The 21,261-nt window shown below is 35.8% G+C and overlaps 1 protein-coding gene across 3 annotated transcripts in view; it reads right to left on the minus strand.

The window, feature by feature from the left end:
• METTL15 (methyltransferase 15, mitochondrial 12S rRNA N4-cytidine) overlaps positions 1–21,261 on the minus strand; it is a 257,669-nt gene that overhangs the window by 121,677 nt on the left and 114,731 nt on the right. For all 3 annotated transcript variants that reach the window (XM_058305613.2, XM_058305612.2, XM_071218140.1), the window contains exon 4: positions 16,069–16,205. In XM_058305613.2, coding sequence (XP_058161596.1) covers positions 16,069–16,205 — 137 coding nt within the window. The remainder of the gene's footprint in view (positions 1–16,068; positions 16,206–21,261) is intronic.

Below are 21,261 nucleotides of genomic sequence, written 5' to 3' on the forward strand. Positions count from 1 at the left end.
AGGAAAGAGAGTTGGAGGAGAATGTAAAAACAATTAAAAAGATAAGAAGAGAAATAGAGACAACATATGGCATAAATAAATCAAAAGAAAATGTTGTTAAAGTAACTATAGTCCTTGACAGTAGTAACATTGAATGTTAATGGTTTAAACTCACCAGACAAGAGACACAGATTGGCAGAATGGAGAAGGAAATATGACTCATCTCTATGGTGTCTACAAGAAACCCACCTTAGACCCAGGGATGCAAGGGGGCTGAACATAAATGGTTGGAAAAGAATTTTACAAGCACACAATAATGAAGAAGGGTGAGAGTAGCTATATTAATATTGGACAAAATAGACTTTAAATGCAAAACTATTGTAAGAGACAGACACTATATAGTAATAAAAGGGGTAATGTATCAAGAAGAAAGAACAATCATAAATATTTATGCACCTAACCAGAGCACCTCAAAATACAAGAGGCAACACTGGAAAAATTAGGTAGAGAAACAGATGCCTGTACAATTATACTGGGGGAGGGAAGTGGATTTGGCTCAACTGATAGAGCATCTGCCTACCATATGAAAGGTACAGGATTCAAAGCCCAGGGCCTCCAGACCCATGTGGTGAGCTGGCCCACACAGAGTGCTGATGTGCATAAGGAGTGCCATGCCACGCAGGGGTGTCCTCTGCAAAGGGAAGCCCCACATGCAAGGAGTGCACCCTGCATGGAGAGCCACCCCACGTGGAAAAAAAAGCACAGCCTGCCCAGGAGTGGTGCAGCACACATGGAGAGCTGACACAGCAAGATGACATAACAAAAAGAGACACAGATTCCCATTGCCACTGACAAGACTGCAAGTGGACACAGAAGAACACAAAGAATGGACACAAAGAGCAGACAATGGGGGAAGGGGAGAGAAATAAATAAAAAATATATCTCTAAAAACAAACAAACAAACAGAAAAACAATTATACTGGAGGAATTTTATACACTATTATCACAATTAGGCAGAATATCTTGACAGAGAATCAATAAAGAAACAAAGACTTTGAATAACACATAAGAGGGTCTGGACCTAACAGACATATACAAACATTACACCCAAATACAGCAAGATATACATTCTTCTCAAGTGCACTTGGATCATTCTCCAGAATAGACAAGGCTAGGCCACAGAACAATTGTCAATGAATTCAGAAAAATTGAAATTATACAAAGCAATTTCTCTGATCACAATGGAATGAAGCTGGAAATCAGTAAGGGACAAAGAACAAGATTAGGCACAAAGATATTTAAGTGGAAAAACACACTCTTGGACAAACAGTGGGTCAAGAAAGAAATCACAAAAGAATTCAGTAACTACCTTGAAATGAATGAAAATGACAACACAATATATGAAAACCTATGGGATGTAGCAAAAGCTGTACTGAGAGGAGAATTCATAGCAAAAATTTATGCCTATATTAAAAAAGAAGAGCTAAAATCAAAGACCTAACTTTACATCTGGAGGAGTTAGACAATGAAGGAAAAATTAACCTCAAAGGAAGTGGTAAAAAGGAAATAGCAAAGATTAGAGTAGAAATAAATGAAATTGAAAATAAGAAACTGTTAGAAAAAATAAACAAAATAAAAACCTGGTTCTTCCAGAAGATCAATAAAATTGACCAACCCTTAGCAAGGCTAACAAAGGAAAAAGGGGAAAAATGTAAATACATAAAATCAGAAACAAGGAAGGTGATATCAGCACAGTCCCCACAGAAATATAAAGTATTATAAGAGGATACTTTGAAAAACTATATTCTAAGATAGGTAACTTAGAGGAAACAGACAAATTCCTAGAAACACACAAGCAGCTGACATTGATGAGAGAAGAAATTGATGAACTCAACAGACCAATCACAAATTTAAAAAATGAATTAGTCATCAAAAACCTCCCACCTTAGAAAAGTTCAGGACCAGTCACTTCACAGATGAATTCTACCAAATATTCTGGAAAAAAGTAACACAGATCCTGTTTAAACTCTTCCAAAAAATAAAAGTGGAGGGAATATTGCCTAGCTCACTCTATGATGCCAACATCACCATAATGCCAAAGCCAGACAAAGACACCACAAGAAAACTATAGACCAATCTCTCTTATGAGCTTAGATGCTAAAATCCTCAACAAAATACTTGCCAATCATATTTAACAACACATCCAATGAATTATATACCATGACCGGGTGGGTTGCATCCCTGTTATGCAAGGATGGTTCAAGATAAGAAAATGAATCAATGTTATACACCACATAAACATACTGAAAGAAAAAAAATGATTATCTCTAGAGATGCAGAAAAAGCATTCAACAAAATACAACACACTTTCCTGGTAAAAACACTACAAAAGACAGGAACAGGAGTAAATTTCCTTAACATGATAAGAAGTATATTGGAAAAACCCACAGCTAACATCATATTCAAGGGAGATATCCCAAAAGCTTTCCCTCTAAGATCAGGAACAAGAAAATGATGCCCACTTTCATTGTTCCTATTTAACATTGAGTTAGAAGTACTTGCTTGAGCACTTAGAGAAAAAAAATATAAAAGGTATCCAAATTGGAAAGGTAGAAGTAAAAATTTGACTATTTGCAGACAACATGATCCTATACATAGAAAGTTCTGAGAAATCTAGAACAAAGCTTCCAGAACTTATAAATGAGTTCAGTAAAATCACAGGTTATAAGATCAATGTGCAAAAATCAGTAGCATTTCTCTACACTAATAATGAGCAATCGAGAAGGAAATAAAGAAAAAAATCCCATTTACAATAGCAACTAAAAGAATCAGATACCTAGGAATACATTTAACTAAAGACATTAATGACTTTGAGAAGAAAAGTACACAATGCTGTTAAAGGAAACCAAAGAAGTCTTCAAAAAATGGAAGAATATTCCTTATTCATGGATAGGAAGACTAAATATCATTAAGATGTCTATCCTACCCAAACCAATCTACAGATTTAACACAATCCTAATAAAAATCACCACAGCATTTTTTACTGAATTGGAAAAACTAACTATGAAATTTATTTGGAAGGTCAAGAGGACCCAAATCGTCAAAAACATATTGAAAAAGAAAAATGAAATTAGAGGAATCACACTACCTGACTTTACAACATACTACAAAGTTGTATTGGCACAAGGATAGACATACTGACCAATGGAACTGAACTGAGAGTTCTGATATAGATCCTTGCATATACAGTCAACTGATCTTAAACAAGGCCACCAAGGCCATTCAACTGGGAGAGAATGGCCTCTTCAACAAATGGTGTTTGGAGAACCATATATACATATCCAAAAGAATGAGAGATGAACACCATCTCACACCTCATACAAAAATTAACTCAAGATGTATCAAAGATCTAAATATAAGAGCTAAGACCATAAAAACCTTGGAAGATAATGTAGGGAAGCAACTACAGGATCTTATAATAGGAAATGGTTCCATGAACTGCACACCCAAAGCTCTAGCAGCAAAAGAGAAAAAGAGATTAAAAATAAATTTAAAACTTTTTTTTACCTCGAAGGCATTTGTCAAGAATGTGAAAAAGCAGCCTACTCAATGGGAGAAAATATTTGGTAATCATATACCTGATACGGGCCTAATATTCTCCATAAGTAAAGAAACCTTATACCTCAAAAATAAGACAAACAACCCATTTAAAAAATGGGCAAGAAATCTGAATAGACACTTTTCCAAAGAGGAAATATATTGGCTAAAAAGCACATGAAAAGATGTTCAACATCACTAGCTACTAGGGAAATGCAAATCAAAACTACAATGAGAAATCATCTTATAGCTATTAGACTGGTGGCTATTAAAATAACAGAGACCTACAAATGTTGGAGAGGATGTGGAGAAAAGGGAAATCTCATCCAGTGCTGATGGGAATGTAGAATGGTACAGCCATTGTGGAAGAGTTTAGCAGTTCCTTAGAAAACCGACTATAGAACTACTATATGATCCAGCAATTTCACTGCTGAGTATATACCCTGAAGAAGTGAAAGCAAGGAGACGAACAGATATATGCACACCAATGTTCACAGCAGCATTATTCACTATTTCCAAAAGTTGGTATCAACCCAAATGCCCTTAAACAGATGAATGGATAAACAAATTGTGGTATATACATACAATGGAATATTACTCAGCTGTAAGAAGAAATACAGTATTAACACACGGGATAACATGGATGAATCTTGAAGACCTTATGTTGTGTGAAGCAAGCCAGGCACTGAAGGACAAATATTACATGACATCACTGATATGAATTAAACAAATTTAGCAGACTCACAGAGCTAGAACCTGAAAGATAGGTTTACAGGAAATACATAGGGAGATGAAGATTATAAACCAATGCCCATATGGACAAAATCTATGATAAGGTGGAAGTATGTAGTTGTACAGTGGAGGGGCATGACAGTGGTGTAATGATACTGTTAGGTTGGGCAGTGCTGGTTTGTCAGAGTGTTGGGGTGGGTGAGTTGGACTGTCCATGGAATTGAGGGGAGGGTTGGAGAAGGAGCAGGTGAACACTGAGGATTGGCAGGTACATAGTTGAAACTACAATGCTGGGAATGGTCTGTTGGGAATATGGCAAGTGAGGGTTGCTGGTTTGGGGTGTTGTATGTGGGGGGCATTCGGGACAGGGCGCACCTCGTGCAGGCTTCTAGAGTGTGTGAGTGTTTATCTTGCCACAGTGTGCTATATCAGTGGGTGGAGAACCACATAATGAGTGGTAAGGTGGTGGACTCCCATCCTGGGGAGGCCTGTTATGTTCTCAAAAAGAGGGGTGAGAGTCTGTCAAGAACATGGGCAGTGCCTAATAGGGGAGGACAAACCAGTATGTCAAGCCATTAGCGCTGCTGCAAGTAACTATGAATCTCGTCCTTCAAGGAGTGAAGCATGGTGGTTGCCATGGGTCCCGAGGGGAGGAAGGAAGGAATAGAAAAGATGGAATAGGGCATTTTTGGGCTGATGGGAATTTCTACATGATCTTGCTATGATGGATACAGGTCATGTTAAATTTCATTAAAATTTATAAAAGTGCATGGCCCAAAATGGAAAACATAATGTAAACCATCAACCATAGTTAGTAGTTGTGTTTCAATATTTGTATAGAAGTTGTAACAAATGAACCCTCTACATATAAAATGATATTAATAGGGTAAGGGGTTAAAGGGGGAGAACGTTGGATATATGGGAGTCCCTGTATTCAGTAAGTGACTTTCCTATAACCTAAAACTTCTTTGAGGACAAAACAAAAAAAAGACACTTAGGGAATAAACAGAAGAAAATGTCACTGTACATATAGGACAAGAGATCTTACAGTGATGAAAGGCAAAATGTCAAAAAATTTTAAATATCTTTTCATTATTTTCTATTATCCTGAATTTTTAAAATTTTTAAAAATTTTATTTCTTATTTCTAAAACTATCATTATTTCATTTTCTTATTGGTTGTGTTTGGCTATTTTATTGACTTCATTTTTTAAAAAGTTTTGGATCACACAAGGATTACAACTGTGGCAAGGGAGGATCATTGATGCGGGGTGTCAGTGATGATGAATACATGGGAGGAAACTCACCTGAGCATACATATAAGACATATAAGTGTTTTCAGATGTTCATGGGGCATTGTCATGGTGGGTGGAGATTCACGCAATAACTGAAGGAATGTCGAGTTCCCATCCTGGGGAGCTCTACTACATTCTCTGATGGAACACCAGGAATCCCCTGAGTACAGGGGTAATGACCAGGTAAGGAGGATGGTCCATTAATAGGCCGTTGATATTAATGACTGTGCTCATGAAACTTTACTTTTGAAATGGAAACTTAGCCTAGTATTATAGGGTGCCGAAGAGTTGCCTCCTGGGGACCTCCTTTTTGCTGAAATGTGGCCTCTCTCTAAGCCAAACTCAACATGTAAATACATTACCTTCCCCCGAGCATGGGACATGACCCCTGGGATGAGCATCCCTGGCACCGAGGGACAACTACCAGCCATGAACTAGTATGCAACTGGAAAAGGACCTTGACCAAAAGAGGGAAAAGGCAAAGACAAATGAGTTTATATGGCTAAGAGACTTCAAAGTGAGTAGGGAGGTCATTCCAGATGTTGTGCTTATGCACATCTCAGCAGGATCTCACTGACTGCCAAAGTAGACACTACCCCAGATAGTGGGGCTCCTAAGGGTTGTGGAGACATCCAGACACTATAGTCAGGGCAGATAGCTCAGGAGTTTGGTGTCTTGCCAGTGGGCCCTACTTTGGAATTTATGCTTCCCAGGGTGACAGAGGTGAACTCGGTTGTGGTTTCCCTACACAAGGCTCTTTGTTCTTCTGTTTGAATCTATAATTAGTACTAGAGTTGGTAGGTGTACATCCAAGAGACTTAAAACTTTGGCTTGTCCATGGGCCAACTGGGCCCTGAATCTCAACAGAGTTGTAACACCTACTCTCCAGTTGATTGGTCTCACCAAGGACAACTAACAAGGAGGTGATGATGGACAGCTACCATACCCAGGAACCTAGAGAGTCTACAACTGCAAGCAAGAAAGTCCCATCCATTGGCCCTAATGGATTGCAGCCCCCTCTCAATTAGAGGTGGAGTGGACATCACTATCCCAGAATCCTCAAGATTGGGGAATGAACTATGGACTAAAGTAGACCTACTGGCATTCTACTATAGACGTATTGTGATTCCAGCAATGGAAGAAATTATATCATTGATGTGGAGGTAGTGTTCACTGGAGGTTCTGAGGGGAGGAAAAGGGAAAAACAGGTGTGATGGTGGGCATTTTTGGGACTTGGGAATTGTCCTGAATGACACTGCAATGACAGATACAGGCCATTATATATCTTGCCATAACCTACAGAATTGGGAGGGAGAGAGTGTAAACTATAATGTAAACTTTAATCCATGCTTAGTCGCAAAGCTCCAAAACGTGGTCATCAACTGCAATGAATGTATCACATTAATGAAGGATGTTGTTAATATGGGAAAATGTAGGATGTGTAGGGGGCGGAGTATATGGAAATTCCCTATTTTTTTTTATGTATAATTTATGCAACCTAAGTATATTTAAAAAGAAAAAAAATAGGTGTAATATGATGGCACTTTTGGGGACATTGGAATTGTTCTGAATGATGTTGCAGTGACAGACACAGGCCATTCTATATCTTGTCATAACTTACAAAAATATGTGGAAGAGAGTTTAAACTATATTGTAAACTATAACCCATACTTAAGGGCAATTCTCCAATATGTATTCATCAATTTTAACAAATGTACCACAATAATAAGGATGTTGCTAATGTGGGAAAGTGTGGGAGGGGCAAGGAGTGGGACATATGGGAATCCCCTAAATTTTTTATGTAACATTTATGCAATCTAAGTATCTTTTAAAAAATAAAGTAATAATAAAAAATCACTAGAAAATAATACTCTTTTACAGAAAGGATGATCAGATTCATTTATATAAAACACATCTTGTATTGGTTCTTTATAGGAGGTATATATAAAATAATATTGCATAAAAAGATTTAAAATACATTATAAATATGGATAAAATGGTGGTAGAATTAGAATTCTAATAAATTTATAATTACATGATGGCAGTACTCTACAACCAAAAAATTATGTGTTTTAAAATAAGTTAATGAAGTAGAAATGTACCATGTATAAGTAAAATCGTATATATGAATACTTGTACATAGATATCAAACTGTTAATCTTTATGGAAGGATTATGAATTATTTTAATTTAATTTTCTTAATATCTTTCTGAGTTTTATAAATTTAATCATAAAGCAAAAATTCCCAAGAAAATTCAAACAAGAAATAGTATATGCAACATGATGAATATTGACAATTTAAAAGATGGTACACACAAAACCATTAACATTAATCATCTAAGGCTATGGAATTATAGGTGAGGTTAATTTTTTCATTTATATTTTTCTGTATATTATTAATTTATCCCAATAAGCATATCGACTTTTATAAACTGTTGGAAATAAGATTATCACATTTTTATACTCTGCTTTCAATTATAGTCATAAGATAGAATCAATTATTTTTATTTTCTTCTTTATACATGTATATATTTTTCAAACTCAATATACAGAGCACATATTTCCAAATTCAAAGAAAAACATTGGTTTTAAAAATTGTTTTCTAACATGCTTTTTCCTTTACAGTACAAGTCTGTCAAAATCCCACTGTACCAATTTAAATGTGTTTCCTCTTGTAGAAGTCTTTCAGAGGCAATGAGGAAAAGTTTCAGTTTTTAAACAACAGGTGATCTGACATGTCATTTTTTCTGAAAGAGCTAAAATGGGTAAGCCTAAAATTCAGCTTTCCTATGAATGGCTTAGTTTTCATTGAAAATGTTATTGTCTATTTCTGACTTAGTTTGATAGAGTAAAGAACATAGGATTTTCAGAAGTGTAAACTCTCCTTTACAAAAACAGCAAAATGAATAAATAAATGAAAAGGCATTAAGATACCATATTTCCGCAAAAGAAATTTACAATAAAATGATAAAAACATTCCCTTTATAGCTCACTTACTATAGCGGTAATTATATATACATTAGTAAGATGATGATGAGTCCACCTAATCTGTCCATCCATCCATCCATCCATCCATCCTCTCTGGAAATAATTTCTGGCCTTACTCTGTGTTATTCTATGTCATGCATATTTTATACTATTATTACATATGTAGGTATTCATAAATAATATATGGCATTACTTTACATTTTCTATTTTACATACACATGCAGAGATGTGATCATATAATCTGTTTGTGTGTTTTTTAAAAAATTTTAACTTTGTTTCCTTTCCCTTTCCCCTTACATAATACAGTGGTACCTCAGTACCCACCATTAATTGGTTCTGAAAGTTGCAACAAGTATTCAAAATGATGAGTACCAAACAAATTTTACCATAAGGAATAATGTGAGTACATTTAATGCATTCCCAAACCAAAGACAATGCACATTTTTAAGGCAATATGTAAAAAGATTGGGTTGTATATCATTACTTTATATGAGAAATAATCCTAAAAATTAATAAATAGTTAGATTAAATAAAATAAAAACTTTACCTGTATTGAGAAGAGTCCATGAACTAATGGGATGGTGGGAGGAGAGTGGTAAGGAGGAGAGGTTACATGGAATGTTGATTGGAAGAAGAGGCCCCTCCAAAGAACATCCAGCACTTGAACTCCAGGTGTTCTTTCTCTTTTCTGCCCTTTCTCAACTTGCACCATGGGCTCTGACACACGTTTTGTCACCTTCACTAAAAACTTGCCCAATGAGGACTACTTCTGTCTTCTTTTCATAATTCCATGAAAGTGTGATATTGTTTGGTCATTCAATAAATTCACATTTCTACTTGTCAGAGCTTTGTCAAGATGGTACTTCTCCACAAAGTTTTCAGCTTATTCCCATTTTGGACACATTTATTTTATCAAGGAAGTGCAACATCCTCCCTTATCTGTTCTCACCTGAAGATCCTCCTCACGTGAAGAAATCTCTTCAGCCACCTCTTGTGGCTGGTCCTTCTATAGTTCCTACACCTTCTCAGTGTTGACTTCGTCACTATGTTCCTCCACTAACTCCTCAACATCAGCAGCATCAACCTCCAGACCCATGGACTGGCCCAAAGATACAATATCCTGCACAACTGTACCCTCTGCACCTACAGGATTGGGGTCAGTTTCACACCCTTCGAAGTCTCTCAGAGTCACAGATTCTGGCCACAAATTCTTCCACACTGAATTCACTGTCCTATAAGAGACTTCATTCTAGGCCTTATCAATAAGGTTAAGGCAGTGCAGGATATTGAAATGCTTCTTCCAGAATTCTGCTGGGGTCAGCTGGGTGTCAGAGGTGATTTGAAAGCACCTCTGGAAAAGCACCTTGGTGTACAACATTTTGAAGTTTGAAATGACCTTCTGGTCCATGGTCTGGATGAGAATAGTAGTGTTGGGGGGTGGGAACCATACAGTGATGAAGCTGAACTCTTCCAGTAAGTCATCCTCCAAGTCTGGAGGGTGGGCAGGGGCATTGTCCAAAAGTAGGAGAGCTTTCAGAGGCAAATCTTTCTCCAGCAAATATTTTTTCATTGAAGGACCAAACACTTCATCTATACTCTCGGTGAAAAATTGCCTCATGACCTAAGCTTTGCTGTTTGCCCTCCACATTACATGGAGTTTGCTTTTTACTACACTATGCTTCTTGAAAACTCACAGGTTTTCACTATGATAGACTAGTAGAGGCTTGAGTTTTAAATCACCACTAGCATTCCCATACAACAATAGAGTGAACCTATCCTTCATTGGTTTGTGGCCTGGTAATACCTTCTCCTCCTTTGTGATGTAGATTCTACTCAGCATTTTCTCCAAAAAACTCCTGTCTCATCACAGTTAAAAACTTGGTAGGGAATAAAACCTTCAGCTTCAATGTAATCTTGAAATTCACTGATGAAGTCATCAGCAGCCTTTCTATTAGCACTCACTGCCTCACCACGCTTCATGACACTATGGATACTGGTTCTCTTTTTTTAACTTATCAAACCAGCCATGGCTGGCCTTAAAAACTCCAACACTCTCATCATTCAGTCCTGGTTTGTTTTTCAAAAGATAAGCATGCAACACTTTCACTTTTTCACATATCATGACTTCCAATGCCCACTGACTGTTTCTCATTTACTCAAATTAATAATAGCTTTTCAACTTCCTTGAGTGTTTGGGAACATTGCTTTGTTACTGCTTTAACTCCATTTGCAACATGAGCCATTTTTATTGTTTCTTTATTCTTAATGATGGTGGAGATAGTTGTTGTAGGCATACCATACTCCCCAGCAAGACCAGTAATGCCAATACCACTCTCATATTTAGCTATTATTTCTTTTTTTTCTTAGGACCCATGATGAGATACACAAAATGACCACAGAAGCTAAGATAAGACTGCAAAAGGATGTGCACAGGGTAAGAGCTACCGTGTGATTAATGCATGACCCTTTGTTTTGGCTGGAAAGTGTAGTAAGTCATGAGGCAATTGACACAAGTTCAAGCTTGGCGTGGAGTACCAAACAAATGAGTACCGGGACAAAATTTTAGTGTTCAAAATGCATCAATATCAAATTCGATGAGTTTCAAAGCAGTTGAGTATCAGGGTATGACTGTACTACCAATTCACCCCTTATTTCTTAAGTTTGCCATAATAATCGAATGTATCACAAAGTTTGTAATAATACTTAAATAAGGCTTTTGAAAGCTTTGTTTTGCAAAACCAGCATCACTTATTTGTACCTTGCTTTTCTCAACATCAACTCCTAGATGTCTTTCCAAATCAGTGGCATATAAGTACTGGTTCTATGGGGCAGGGGATTGAACCTGGGACCTCATATGCAGAAAGCCAGCATTCAACCCCTGAGTCACATTGGCTTCCCTTATTTGGTTTTTTCATTTTGTTTTGCTTTTTTGTTTTGTTTTTAGGAGGCACTAGGGACCAAACTTAGAACCTCTCATGTGGGAAGTAGGCAATGAACTGCTTGAGCCACATCCACTCCCCAGTACTAGTTCTTTAAAGGCTACATATTATACTCAATATTCCTCCATTTATGGGTATTCACTTTATTTCTAGCTTTCTGCTAGATGATGCAGTAAATCCATTCATATACTTTCTTACCTATTAATTCTTTTATTTAGACATAACGAAGTCATGTACTTTTTAATATTACAAGATATCTTCCAAAAATGGATGAACTATCCTTTTCCCACATTCACACAAGCAAAAATTGCTTCCAGGCTGATAAATGAAAAATATTACACCACTATTATTTAAAATTCATTTCCCTGATTGCAACTGAGTCTTAATCTTTTATAAATAACCCTTCTAAATCCTTTTCCCATTTTTCAAATTGGATTTTCACCTTCTTTTCAATTTTATATGAACAGCTTCCATAAAATAGATATGAAACCGTTTTCTCTCCTCTACACATCTAATATTTCTTTTTTTAAAAAAGATTTGCTTATTTATTTATTTCTCTCTCCTTCCCCCCCACTCCAGTTGTCTGTTCTCTCTATTTGCTGTGTGTTCTTTGTCCGCTTCTGCTGTTGTCAGCGGCATGGGAATCTGTGTTTCTTTTTGTTGCATCATCTTACTGTGTCAGCTCTTCGTATGTGCGGCACAATTCCTGGGCAGGCTGCACTTTCTATTGCACTGGGCGGCTCTCCTTACAGGGTGCACTCCTTGTGCGTCGGGCTCCCCTACACAGGGGACACCCCTGTGTGGCAGGGCACTCCTTGCACGTATCAGCACTGTGCATGGGCCAGCTGTCCACGGGTCAAGGAAGCCCGGGGTTTGAACCGCGGACCTCCCATGTGGTAGATGGACACCCTAACCACTGGTCAAAGTCCATCGCCTCTAATATTTCTTTTCCAAATTAACAGTGCAGATTTTACCATACTGCTTTGCATATATTTATAAAAATTTTATATAATCAGATATTTTTATTGTTTATTTAATAGTTACATGGTTTCTAATCTAGATTAAGGAAGTTTCCTCACCCCAAATTTTATTTGTTGTGTCCTCAACTTTCTCATAGGATTTTTTAACTTTTTCACCTTTTTACTCCCCGTGGAATTTATTTTGGATTTAAGTTTTCTTTGATTTAATTTAAATTTAATTACAATAGAGTCCATTTTATTTTCTTAAAGACTGACAGGCAGTTTTTAACAGCACCATCTATTTAATAATTCATTATTTTCTCAATGAATGTAAATAACTTTGTCTTCTATTAAATTCTTTTATATAGTGGAATCTATTTCTGGATTCTCTCTTCCACTAATCTCTTTGTCTAGTCTCATGCTAATACCATATAAATTTCATTACAGTGATTTTATAGTATGAGGTGACATCTGGTAAGGCAAGTTTCCTCTCGACTTTCTTCTTTTTCAAAAGGACCTTGTCAATTTTTCTCTATATAAATTCAAGAAATATTATTTAAATTTAAAAAGAGGAGACAAATCAATTAAGATGCTTCTTGGAATTACATTAATTGTCTAAACAAATTTGGGGAGAACTGACATTTTTTACAGTATTAATTCTACCAAAAACAAGTATGTCTTTCCTTTAATTCAGATCTTGTTTTAAAAAATTTATTTATCTTTTTCATTTAGGAAGTGTGCCTCTATTCTTAAATTTATTTCGAAGTATTTTACATAGTTTTAGGTTTTTTCATGAATGGAATACTATTTTCCACGCCTTTTTCTGGGTACTAACTACTTGAATTTTTTTTATGTTTATCCAACCACCTAACTATAAAAGGATTTTTAGGTATTCAGACAAATCATTATTAAAAACTGAATATTTTAACCCTTCTTTATTTTATCTAAATTTCATTTGCCAGACTACCCAAAAAGTATTCCGTAATATTTATAGAAGTTAATCCTTACTTACATACTGATTTTGATTTAAATTGTTATATTTTACATTTTAAGGAAATAATTGCTCTTTGTCCTCAGTTAATAAGACATTATACATTTAAGAAATTTCTATTTATTACCATTTATTTTAGAATTTTTATTAAGCATGACTGATCACTATAATGTTTATCAATCTATGATTGCCTAATTTAGAACCTCCCCTTCTATTTCTGAAATAAATGCTATTAGGGCATAGGTATTATTCCTTTGATTAAATGACAGATTAGATATATTTTTGCCTTTATATACACCAGTGAGGTTGTTTTTTTCTTTTTATATGAAAATTATGCTGGATTCATAAAACTAACTGAAAGAGCTTTCCATATTTATCATGTTAGGACTAGTATTAATAGCATTATCTTATCTATTTTTGAAGAATTAGATAGCAGTTAAGAATCCATTTGGTAATGGCACAGTTTTCTATGTACTTTAGTTACTGTTCTAATCTCTTTTATGGTAATGACCTATTCAAGTTTTACAATTGAGTCCATTTCAGTAATTTATATTTTGCTAGGATATCATCCATTTCATCAAGTTTTCATATATTTTTACCACAGAACTGCAGTTAAATTACCTTGGAATTATTTATTATTTATCTATTGTCTTTGCTCTCAATTCTAATCATTTAGATTTGCTCTCCCTCTCCCCCCACCCCAATCAGGCTCAAAAGGGATGGTGCTATTTTCAACGAATGGTCTCTTGGGATTTCTTTAGCTTTTCTACTAGGTATTCCAGTTTTAAGCTGTATTAATCCCTTATTCTTGATTTATTTTGTTAAACTTTATCTAATTTATTACGTTTGGGAAAGGAGTCATTTTGTGGATGAAATCCAAAAGGCTAAACAAGATTTGTGCCAAAGTAATATATATAATTTAATAAAATGAGAGTATTAAGTTATGGGTCCGAATACATGTAGTTTAATTTCTATTAAATCACATATATCTTGAGCAAATCATTTCCTCTTTCTATCTCATAGTTTCTGCATCTGTAAATGTAAGAGAGAATATAAAGCCTCAAAGTTGTTTTTAGGTATAAAATCATAACTGATAAAATCAGTAAAATTTTAAGCTTGTTCTGAGAAAGTATGGTGTTTGAAGGAATACGAAATTTTAGAACAACTGGACTAAGAACCATCAGTTTAAGAAACAAAAATACCTAAGAAAATTAAGTTTTTCTGGGACAGTGAAATGTAATGGAGGCTTATACTTTATAAATCCTCAGGTCAAATAGAATCATAAAATGTTCCACAAAGTATAAGATCATCTTAAAGAAGTTACCTTTCAGTTACATTTCAGAATGACAGAGAAAGATTAAACTTTTTATTTCAATAAAAAATTAGTATCATGTAATTTAACCATATCCTTGTATTATTATTAGAAAATTTAACCTTGGGTCAAATGTTAGTTTCAAGGGCTTCATAAACCCCTTGATTTTGCAAACAAAAGTCTATATATAGGGGAGCAGTGTAGCTCAGTAGTTGAACACCTGCTTCTTTTGCAAAAGGTCCTGTGTTCAATCTCTGGTACCCCCATAAACACAAACAAACAAACAAAAAATATCCTCTAAATCCTCTAAATATATTTACATTTTTATTGGGAGAGATAATCACATTCATTAGTTTTATGGAGTCTGGGACCTAAAGACTATTCTAGATTATAATCCAACCTTCTACCCTTTGTCTTCGATTAAACTTTTCCATGGTCATACTTTCGCTACTTCACCAAAGAGATCTAATCATTGTTGGACAGCTATACCTAGTAAAAACTCTTGATTAAATCCAGTCCAAATTTCTCTCTCTAATTACCAACTATTTTCTGGTGTCCAGTCTCTCTGGAGCAAATGAGAATAGAACAATTTCCCATTCCTGAAAACAGTACTTCATGTATTTGATGATAGCCATCTTAGTTAGTTCCAAGATATTTTTCTTTTTAGAATGATGGCTTTAAAAGAACATAATGTATCTACTTAAATCCCTAATTCATTCTTTTCCTTTAAAGGAAGATGCTTTTACTATTCAATACTATTTTATGTTTTCTAAATGCTCTATATAGTGAAAGCTCACTAATTCTGACCTATTTTGAGTGACAGAGGAATAGATCACTCTAAATTTAACTTTGAATTTCAGAAAGCATTTATGGAAAAATCTGCATTATTTTGATATATTTGCCTTCAAAAGTTCTGCAGAACTCTCACAGGCTAATTTACTCCATTAAATTCTTGAAAATTGTTACTCATAAAATTATTTAATAATTATTTTCTAACTGTGGGTTGCCAAAATATTATTCATGAATGGATTTCAACATACCTTTAGTCTTGTAACCAGAAGTTGTTTTGTATTTATTCTTATGCATTCAGAAAGAATAAAGCAGTCATAACATTATTTTAAGTGTATGATCAATTTTTACTGGAAACAAAAGGATGGGGCTATCTAGTGAAGTGAGGGATATCATCATGCAAGGTAGCACAAATTCCAAGGTGGTAAACAAGCTCTACAAAACTTTCCAGCATCAAAATTAAATAAATATATAAGAAGAATACTTACGGATACAATTCTGAAAGTTCTTTGGCTATTGCATAAGCTGTTGGGTCTCTATCAAGGGCATACAGAGTAATATTTGACTCCTTCTGTAGAATGGCTCTTGTGTGTCCTCCTGAACCAAATGTCATATCTAGAAAAATCTAACCACCCAGAAAAAGAAAATTAGCATTTACCATGAACAGAACATATTCGTGTCAAGTAATTACCTTAATTTCTGGAAGCACATAATGATTCATTAGAACTGATAGCAAATAGAAAAATAACTACAATCTTTTTGTCTAGAGTTCAATTGGTTGTACTTGAGATGAGGCTCGATTATGAACGATCAGTCAAACAGAGATAGTGTATCAGTAAAATGCTAAACCTATGTACAAGCTGGCTAATTCAAGACAATGACATTTTCCTCCATAAAGTCAAACTGGTGACACTGTTGTGCTGTTAGCTTTTTTTTTAATTGAAGAATTTATTTATTTATTTTTATTTGTTTTAATGTTACATTGAAAAAATATGAAGTCCCCATATAGCCCCCACCCCCCTTACCCCACTCCTCCCACATCAACAACCTCTTTCATCATCGTGGCACATTCATTGCATTTGGTGAATACATTTTGGAGCACTGCTGTACCACATGGATAGTGGTTTACATTGTAGTTCACACTCTCACCCAGTCCACCCAGTGGGTCATGGCAAGACATACAATGTCCAGCAACTGTCCCTACAGTACCACCCAGGACAACTCCAAGTCCTGAAAATGCCCCCACATTATATCTCCTCTTCCCTCTCCCTACCCTCAGCAGCTACCATGGCCACTTTCTCCATATTAATGCTACATTTTCTTCCATTACTAATCACAATAGTTCCACAGTAGAATATCAGTAAGTCCACTCTAATCCATACTCTATTTCTCCACCCTGTGAACCCTGGGATGGTTATGTCCACTCCACCTCTATATCGAGAGGGGTCTTAGATTTCACATGGATGATGGATGCAATTCTCCTGCTTATAGTTGTAGGCACTCTTGGCTCCCTAGGGTGGTGGTTGACCTTCTTCACCTCCCTGTTAGCTAGCTGGAGTAAGTTCATTAAACCAGAGGGTAGGAGTTGCAGTCTGTTGAGGCTCAGGGCCTGGCTATCACATGGACAGTCCAGAGATTCAGGTCCCCTGATCATACCCCAAACCCCAGCGCCATCCAAAGGTCCGGTAAAAGTAACAAAAGAGGCTTGTGAACAAAGATCACATCTGAGTTCATCACACTCAGGAACACAAACTCCAAAGTAGGGCCAATTGACATGGCACTGAACTCCATCTGCCATGACCATAGAACCTCTGGGTCTCTGTAGCTCTCAGAAGAATCAATACCTGGGCTTGTATCTACTTTATCTGTCTCTGGGACCCTGCTGAGGTGTGCTTAAGAGCGACCCCTCTGATGACCTCTTGACTCTTTTTGGGAGACTCATAGCCATAAGCTTTCCAGCATCCAGCTGATAACATTTCCAACAATTTCTTGTCATTAACAATCAGTGGTGCTCACTTTATATCAGGTAAATTTCTATAAATGCTATAATTTCTACAAAAGTCACACCTAGGGTAAATTCTAGGTTTGACATTAAGTAGCTATATCTTTGGGAAAGTACTTAAATTTCTGGTATCTGTAGATTCTCCAGTGTTTAAAAAGAAAAAGAAGATGAAGACAAAAAGATGATACCACTACCACCTACCAATGATGTAGGGTGACATAATTCCTCATCTAAACCAAGGCACTTTTGAGAGTGAAAGGTCTGCCAGTCATAATTACTACCAGGATAATAAGATATGATGTATACAAATGCATGTTTTAAAATGCTTGAATCATTCCAGATACACAACAAAAGTTAATTGAATATGAAATTTACCTCCTGGCTATTTGGCCATACTCTAAAGAGAATAGTCAGGTCACAGTTGGGCAAGAAACCATATGTCTGTACAAGTTGGTTGATTGTGGTTGATTTGGAAGTCAAGAGACTCTCAGCACATCCCATCACAGTTATGCTTTTAGTATGCCCTTTCAATATGCTTCACTGGTATTATGAAAATATAAGCAACAACTCTAATAATATCTAATACCATGAAAAATAACACACTATCAGTCAGACTTTAAAAATTTTTTTAAATATAACAAAAATAGTTCCATTTCACAGGAAGTGAGAATTCCTGCAATGGATTAGAATATTTCCTCAGCCCTGAAATTTATTAATTTATGTCAGGCAAAGTGATCAGAAACAGGGCACAATTATGGTTTGATTTTTTTCTCCTTCCAGCTACCATGCTGAGTCCCATCCTCTGATCAAATTCTTGGAAAAGTCAGCCTGGTATTCAAGGAATAACAGGCAGGAAATCTTTTTATCAACATTGGGAAGAGGCAAAAGTAAAATATAAGATGGATATAAATGTGATAAAAATATACAAGCACTGCTTTTTAACAAAAATGTACTAGTATAATTTAATTTTATACTTCTATCACTGTCAGGACAAAAGGCATAGCTCTATATATTTTTCATAATTTTAAACAGTAACTTTAAAATAATGCTTTAATTCTTATTATTCCATGGTTGTTATCAGCACACATTTAAATCTCAAGATCAAACAGGGGAGCAGATATAGCTCAATGGTTGAGTGCCTGCGTCCCATGAACCAGGCCCTGGGTTCAATCTCTCATCCCTCCTATAAATAAATAAATAAATAGATAGATAGAAAAATAAAAAAATACTAAACAAAAAGAAAGAAGAAAAAGATCAAATAATTTTCCTTCTCCAATTTGAAAACTGATTTTATTCATCTATGAATAGGTAGCAATCTTCCAACTCGGTTTTAAAATTGTTAGGGTTTTAGCATGATTTAAACAAATAATTTTTCCCAAGCAAAACTATAAACTATTTTCTTATTAGGACAACAATTCTAAGTTTTGCTATAACACTAGATTTAAATTAAGATTACATCAAATAAAATAGTTTATATACAATTACCTTATCCTAAGCCAAGGAAGTCTCAATCAATATTAAATAAGATCCTAATTATTAAGAATATTCTAGAAAATGTGAGATTATGATTATAATTAACATGATTATTTTTTAATATATCGTGACTATGCCCTTGGAGACGCACTGACAATCAAGAGTTTTCATAGGGAGAAAAATTTATTACCATTCAAGTGTAACACCAAAAGCTAAAAGTGAGAGACAAATGGGATTTATGGAACTTGATGTAAACCCTACCATTTACCCTAGGTTAACAAGTGATTGAAGCAATCAACTTTCACTTGAAAAATTCTAATATGCATATGTTCATCAAATGTAATAGTGACATCTAGATCTCATGAGGCACTCAGTGCTACAAATGAAAAAGGAACCAATTAGTTTTTCCCTGCTTGTGGGTCATTAACATGACATGTGACCACAATTCTTTTTGTGACCACAATTTTTGATTTGTACAAGTTGATAACAAAATAAGGATATTGGTCATTTTATTATTATTTTTCGGAGGTACCAGGGACTGAACCTAGGACTTTGTACATGGGAAGCAAGTGCTCAACCACTGAGCTATATCTACTCCCCTGGCCAGTTTTTTGCTTAACAAATGCTTAAGAACAAATAATTCAAAATGTTTCCAACTAATCTTTCTATGGATCTCACCTCCACATTTATTTCAAATGTATATAAAATAGCCCAAACATATATGAAACTCTTTCTTTGAAATAAATGACCATAAGTTATTTAAAAAACCAAACCCGGGAAGCGGACTTGGCCCAAGGGATAGGGCGTCCGCCTACCACATGGGAGCTCCATGGTTCAAACCCCAGGCCTCCTTGACCCATGTGGAGCTGGCCCACACACAGTGCTGATGCATGCAAGGAGTGCACTGCCACGCAGGGGTGTCCCCCACGTAGGGGAGCCCCATGCGCAAGGAGTGCACTCCATGAGGAGAGCCGCCCAGCACAAAAGAAAGTGCAGCCTGCCCAAGAATGGTGCCACACACATGAAAGAGCTGACACAACAAGATGAACAAAAAAAAAAAAAAAAAACCAAACCCATATTTGGAAATGAAAGTTTATCCTCATTATTTCACTTACTATCTATATAACCTTGGGAATTTTACATATATGGAGACTAAAGTTATACTCAGCTCGTAAATGGCAAATGCAGGAATTGAACATAGGTGTACCTGGTTCTAAAACCTGTGTTCTTTCTCTCACCATCCTGCTTCCACATTAAATCAAGAATGTCTATATTTGCCCATTGCTTTTTGGTATATCAAATATTGTTTTCCCAATCGGTCTAACAAAAGCCCTGTCAAGGAGTATGGACAAATGGTATTATACCCACTTTTACAAAAGAGAAAATCCAGCTCAGAGAGATAATGCGACGTGATGAAGATCATATTCCTAGTAAGTGAAGGGAAGAGAACCCTGAGCCAGGTCTCGCCTATTCTAAATTTCGTACTCTTTTTGAAAGAAAGGAAGGGGAGGAGGGACAAAGACAAAGACAGCAAGAAAGAGAGAAGGAAGGAAAGAAAGAAGAGAGGGAAGTATGTAGGACTAGAAGAAAGGGAAAGGGAGGGAAGTAGAGAGGAAAGGGGGGAAGGAGGAAAGGACAGGAAGGAAGAAAGACAGGAAGAGATAAATAATAAAATATGGCAGAAATGGCTTTTTAAAAGTAATACAAGGAAAGTTTAGTTTTTTTATAGATCCACAGTGGAAGTTAAGCCATTGAAAACTATGCCCTTTATCTAAAAAAAAAAAAAAAGTGGCAGGATAACTTTTTGAGATATATGTGCGTCTCTCTGCCCCTTCTCTTTTAAGCAGGTGTCTAGGTACCTAGAACTTCAGAATATATGTTCGAGACTTCTGCATAGCAGAAAGCAAAAAATATGAAGACAACCACTTTCTTGACTTTCATATTTTTGTAAAAAAGAAAAAAAAAAAAAAGCCCAGAAAGAGAGAATACTTGCTGTCTTGGGTGGTAGTATCTTTAAGGAAAGGAGAGGAAGATTTCTCTGAAATTAGGAAGAAAGATGGAAAAGATGGACAAATTCCAGAAAGGTGTAGGACCAATGAAGTGACTAACAAGTGACAAAAGAATACTTGGCTAGATGGTGAAGTATGGTAGAATGGTCCCTCAAGCACAGAGTTCACAATGACATCAGAGATTTCCATGGCCCTCT

The sequence above is a fragment of the Dasypus novemcinctus genome, chromosome 10, assembly GCF_030445035.2.
Source record: "Dasypus novemcinctus isolate mDasNov1 chromosome 10, mDasNov1.1.hap2, whole genome shotgun sequence".
Taxonomy (NCBI): Eukaryota; Metazoa; Chordata; class Mammalia; order Cingulata; family Dasypodidae; genus Dasypus; species Dasypus novemcinctus.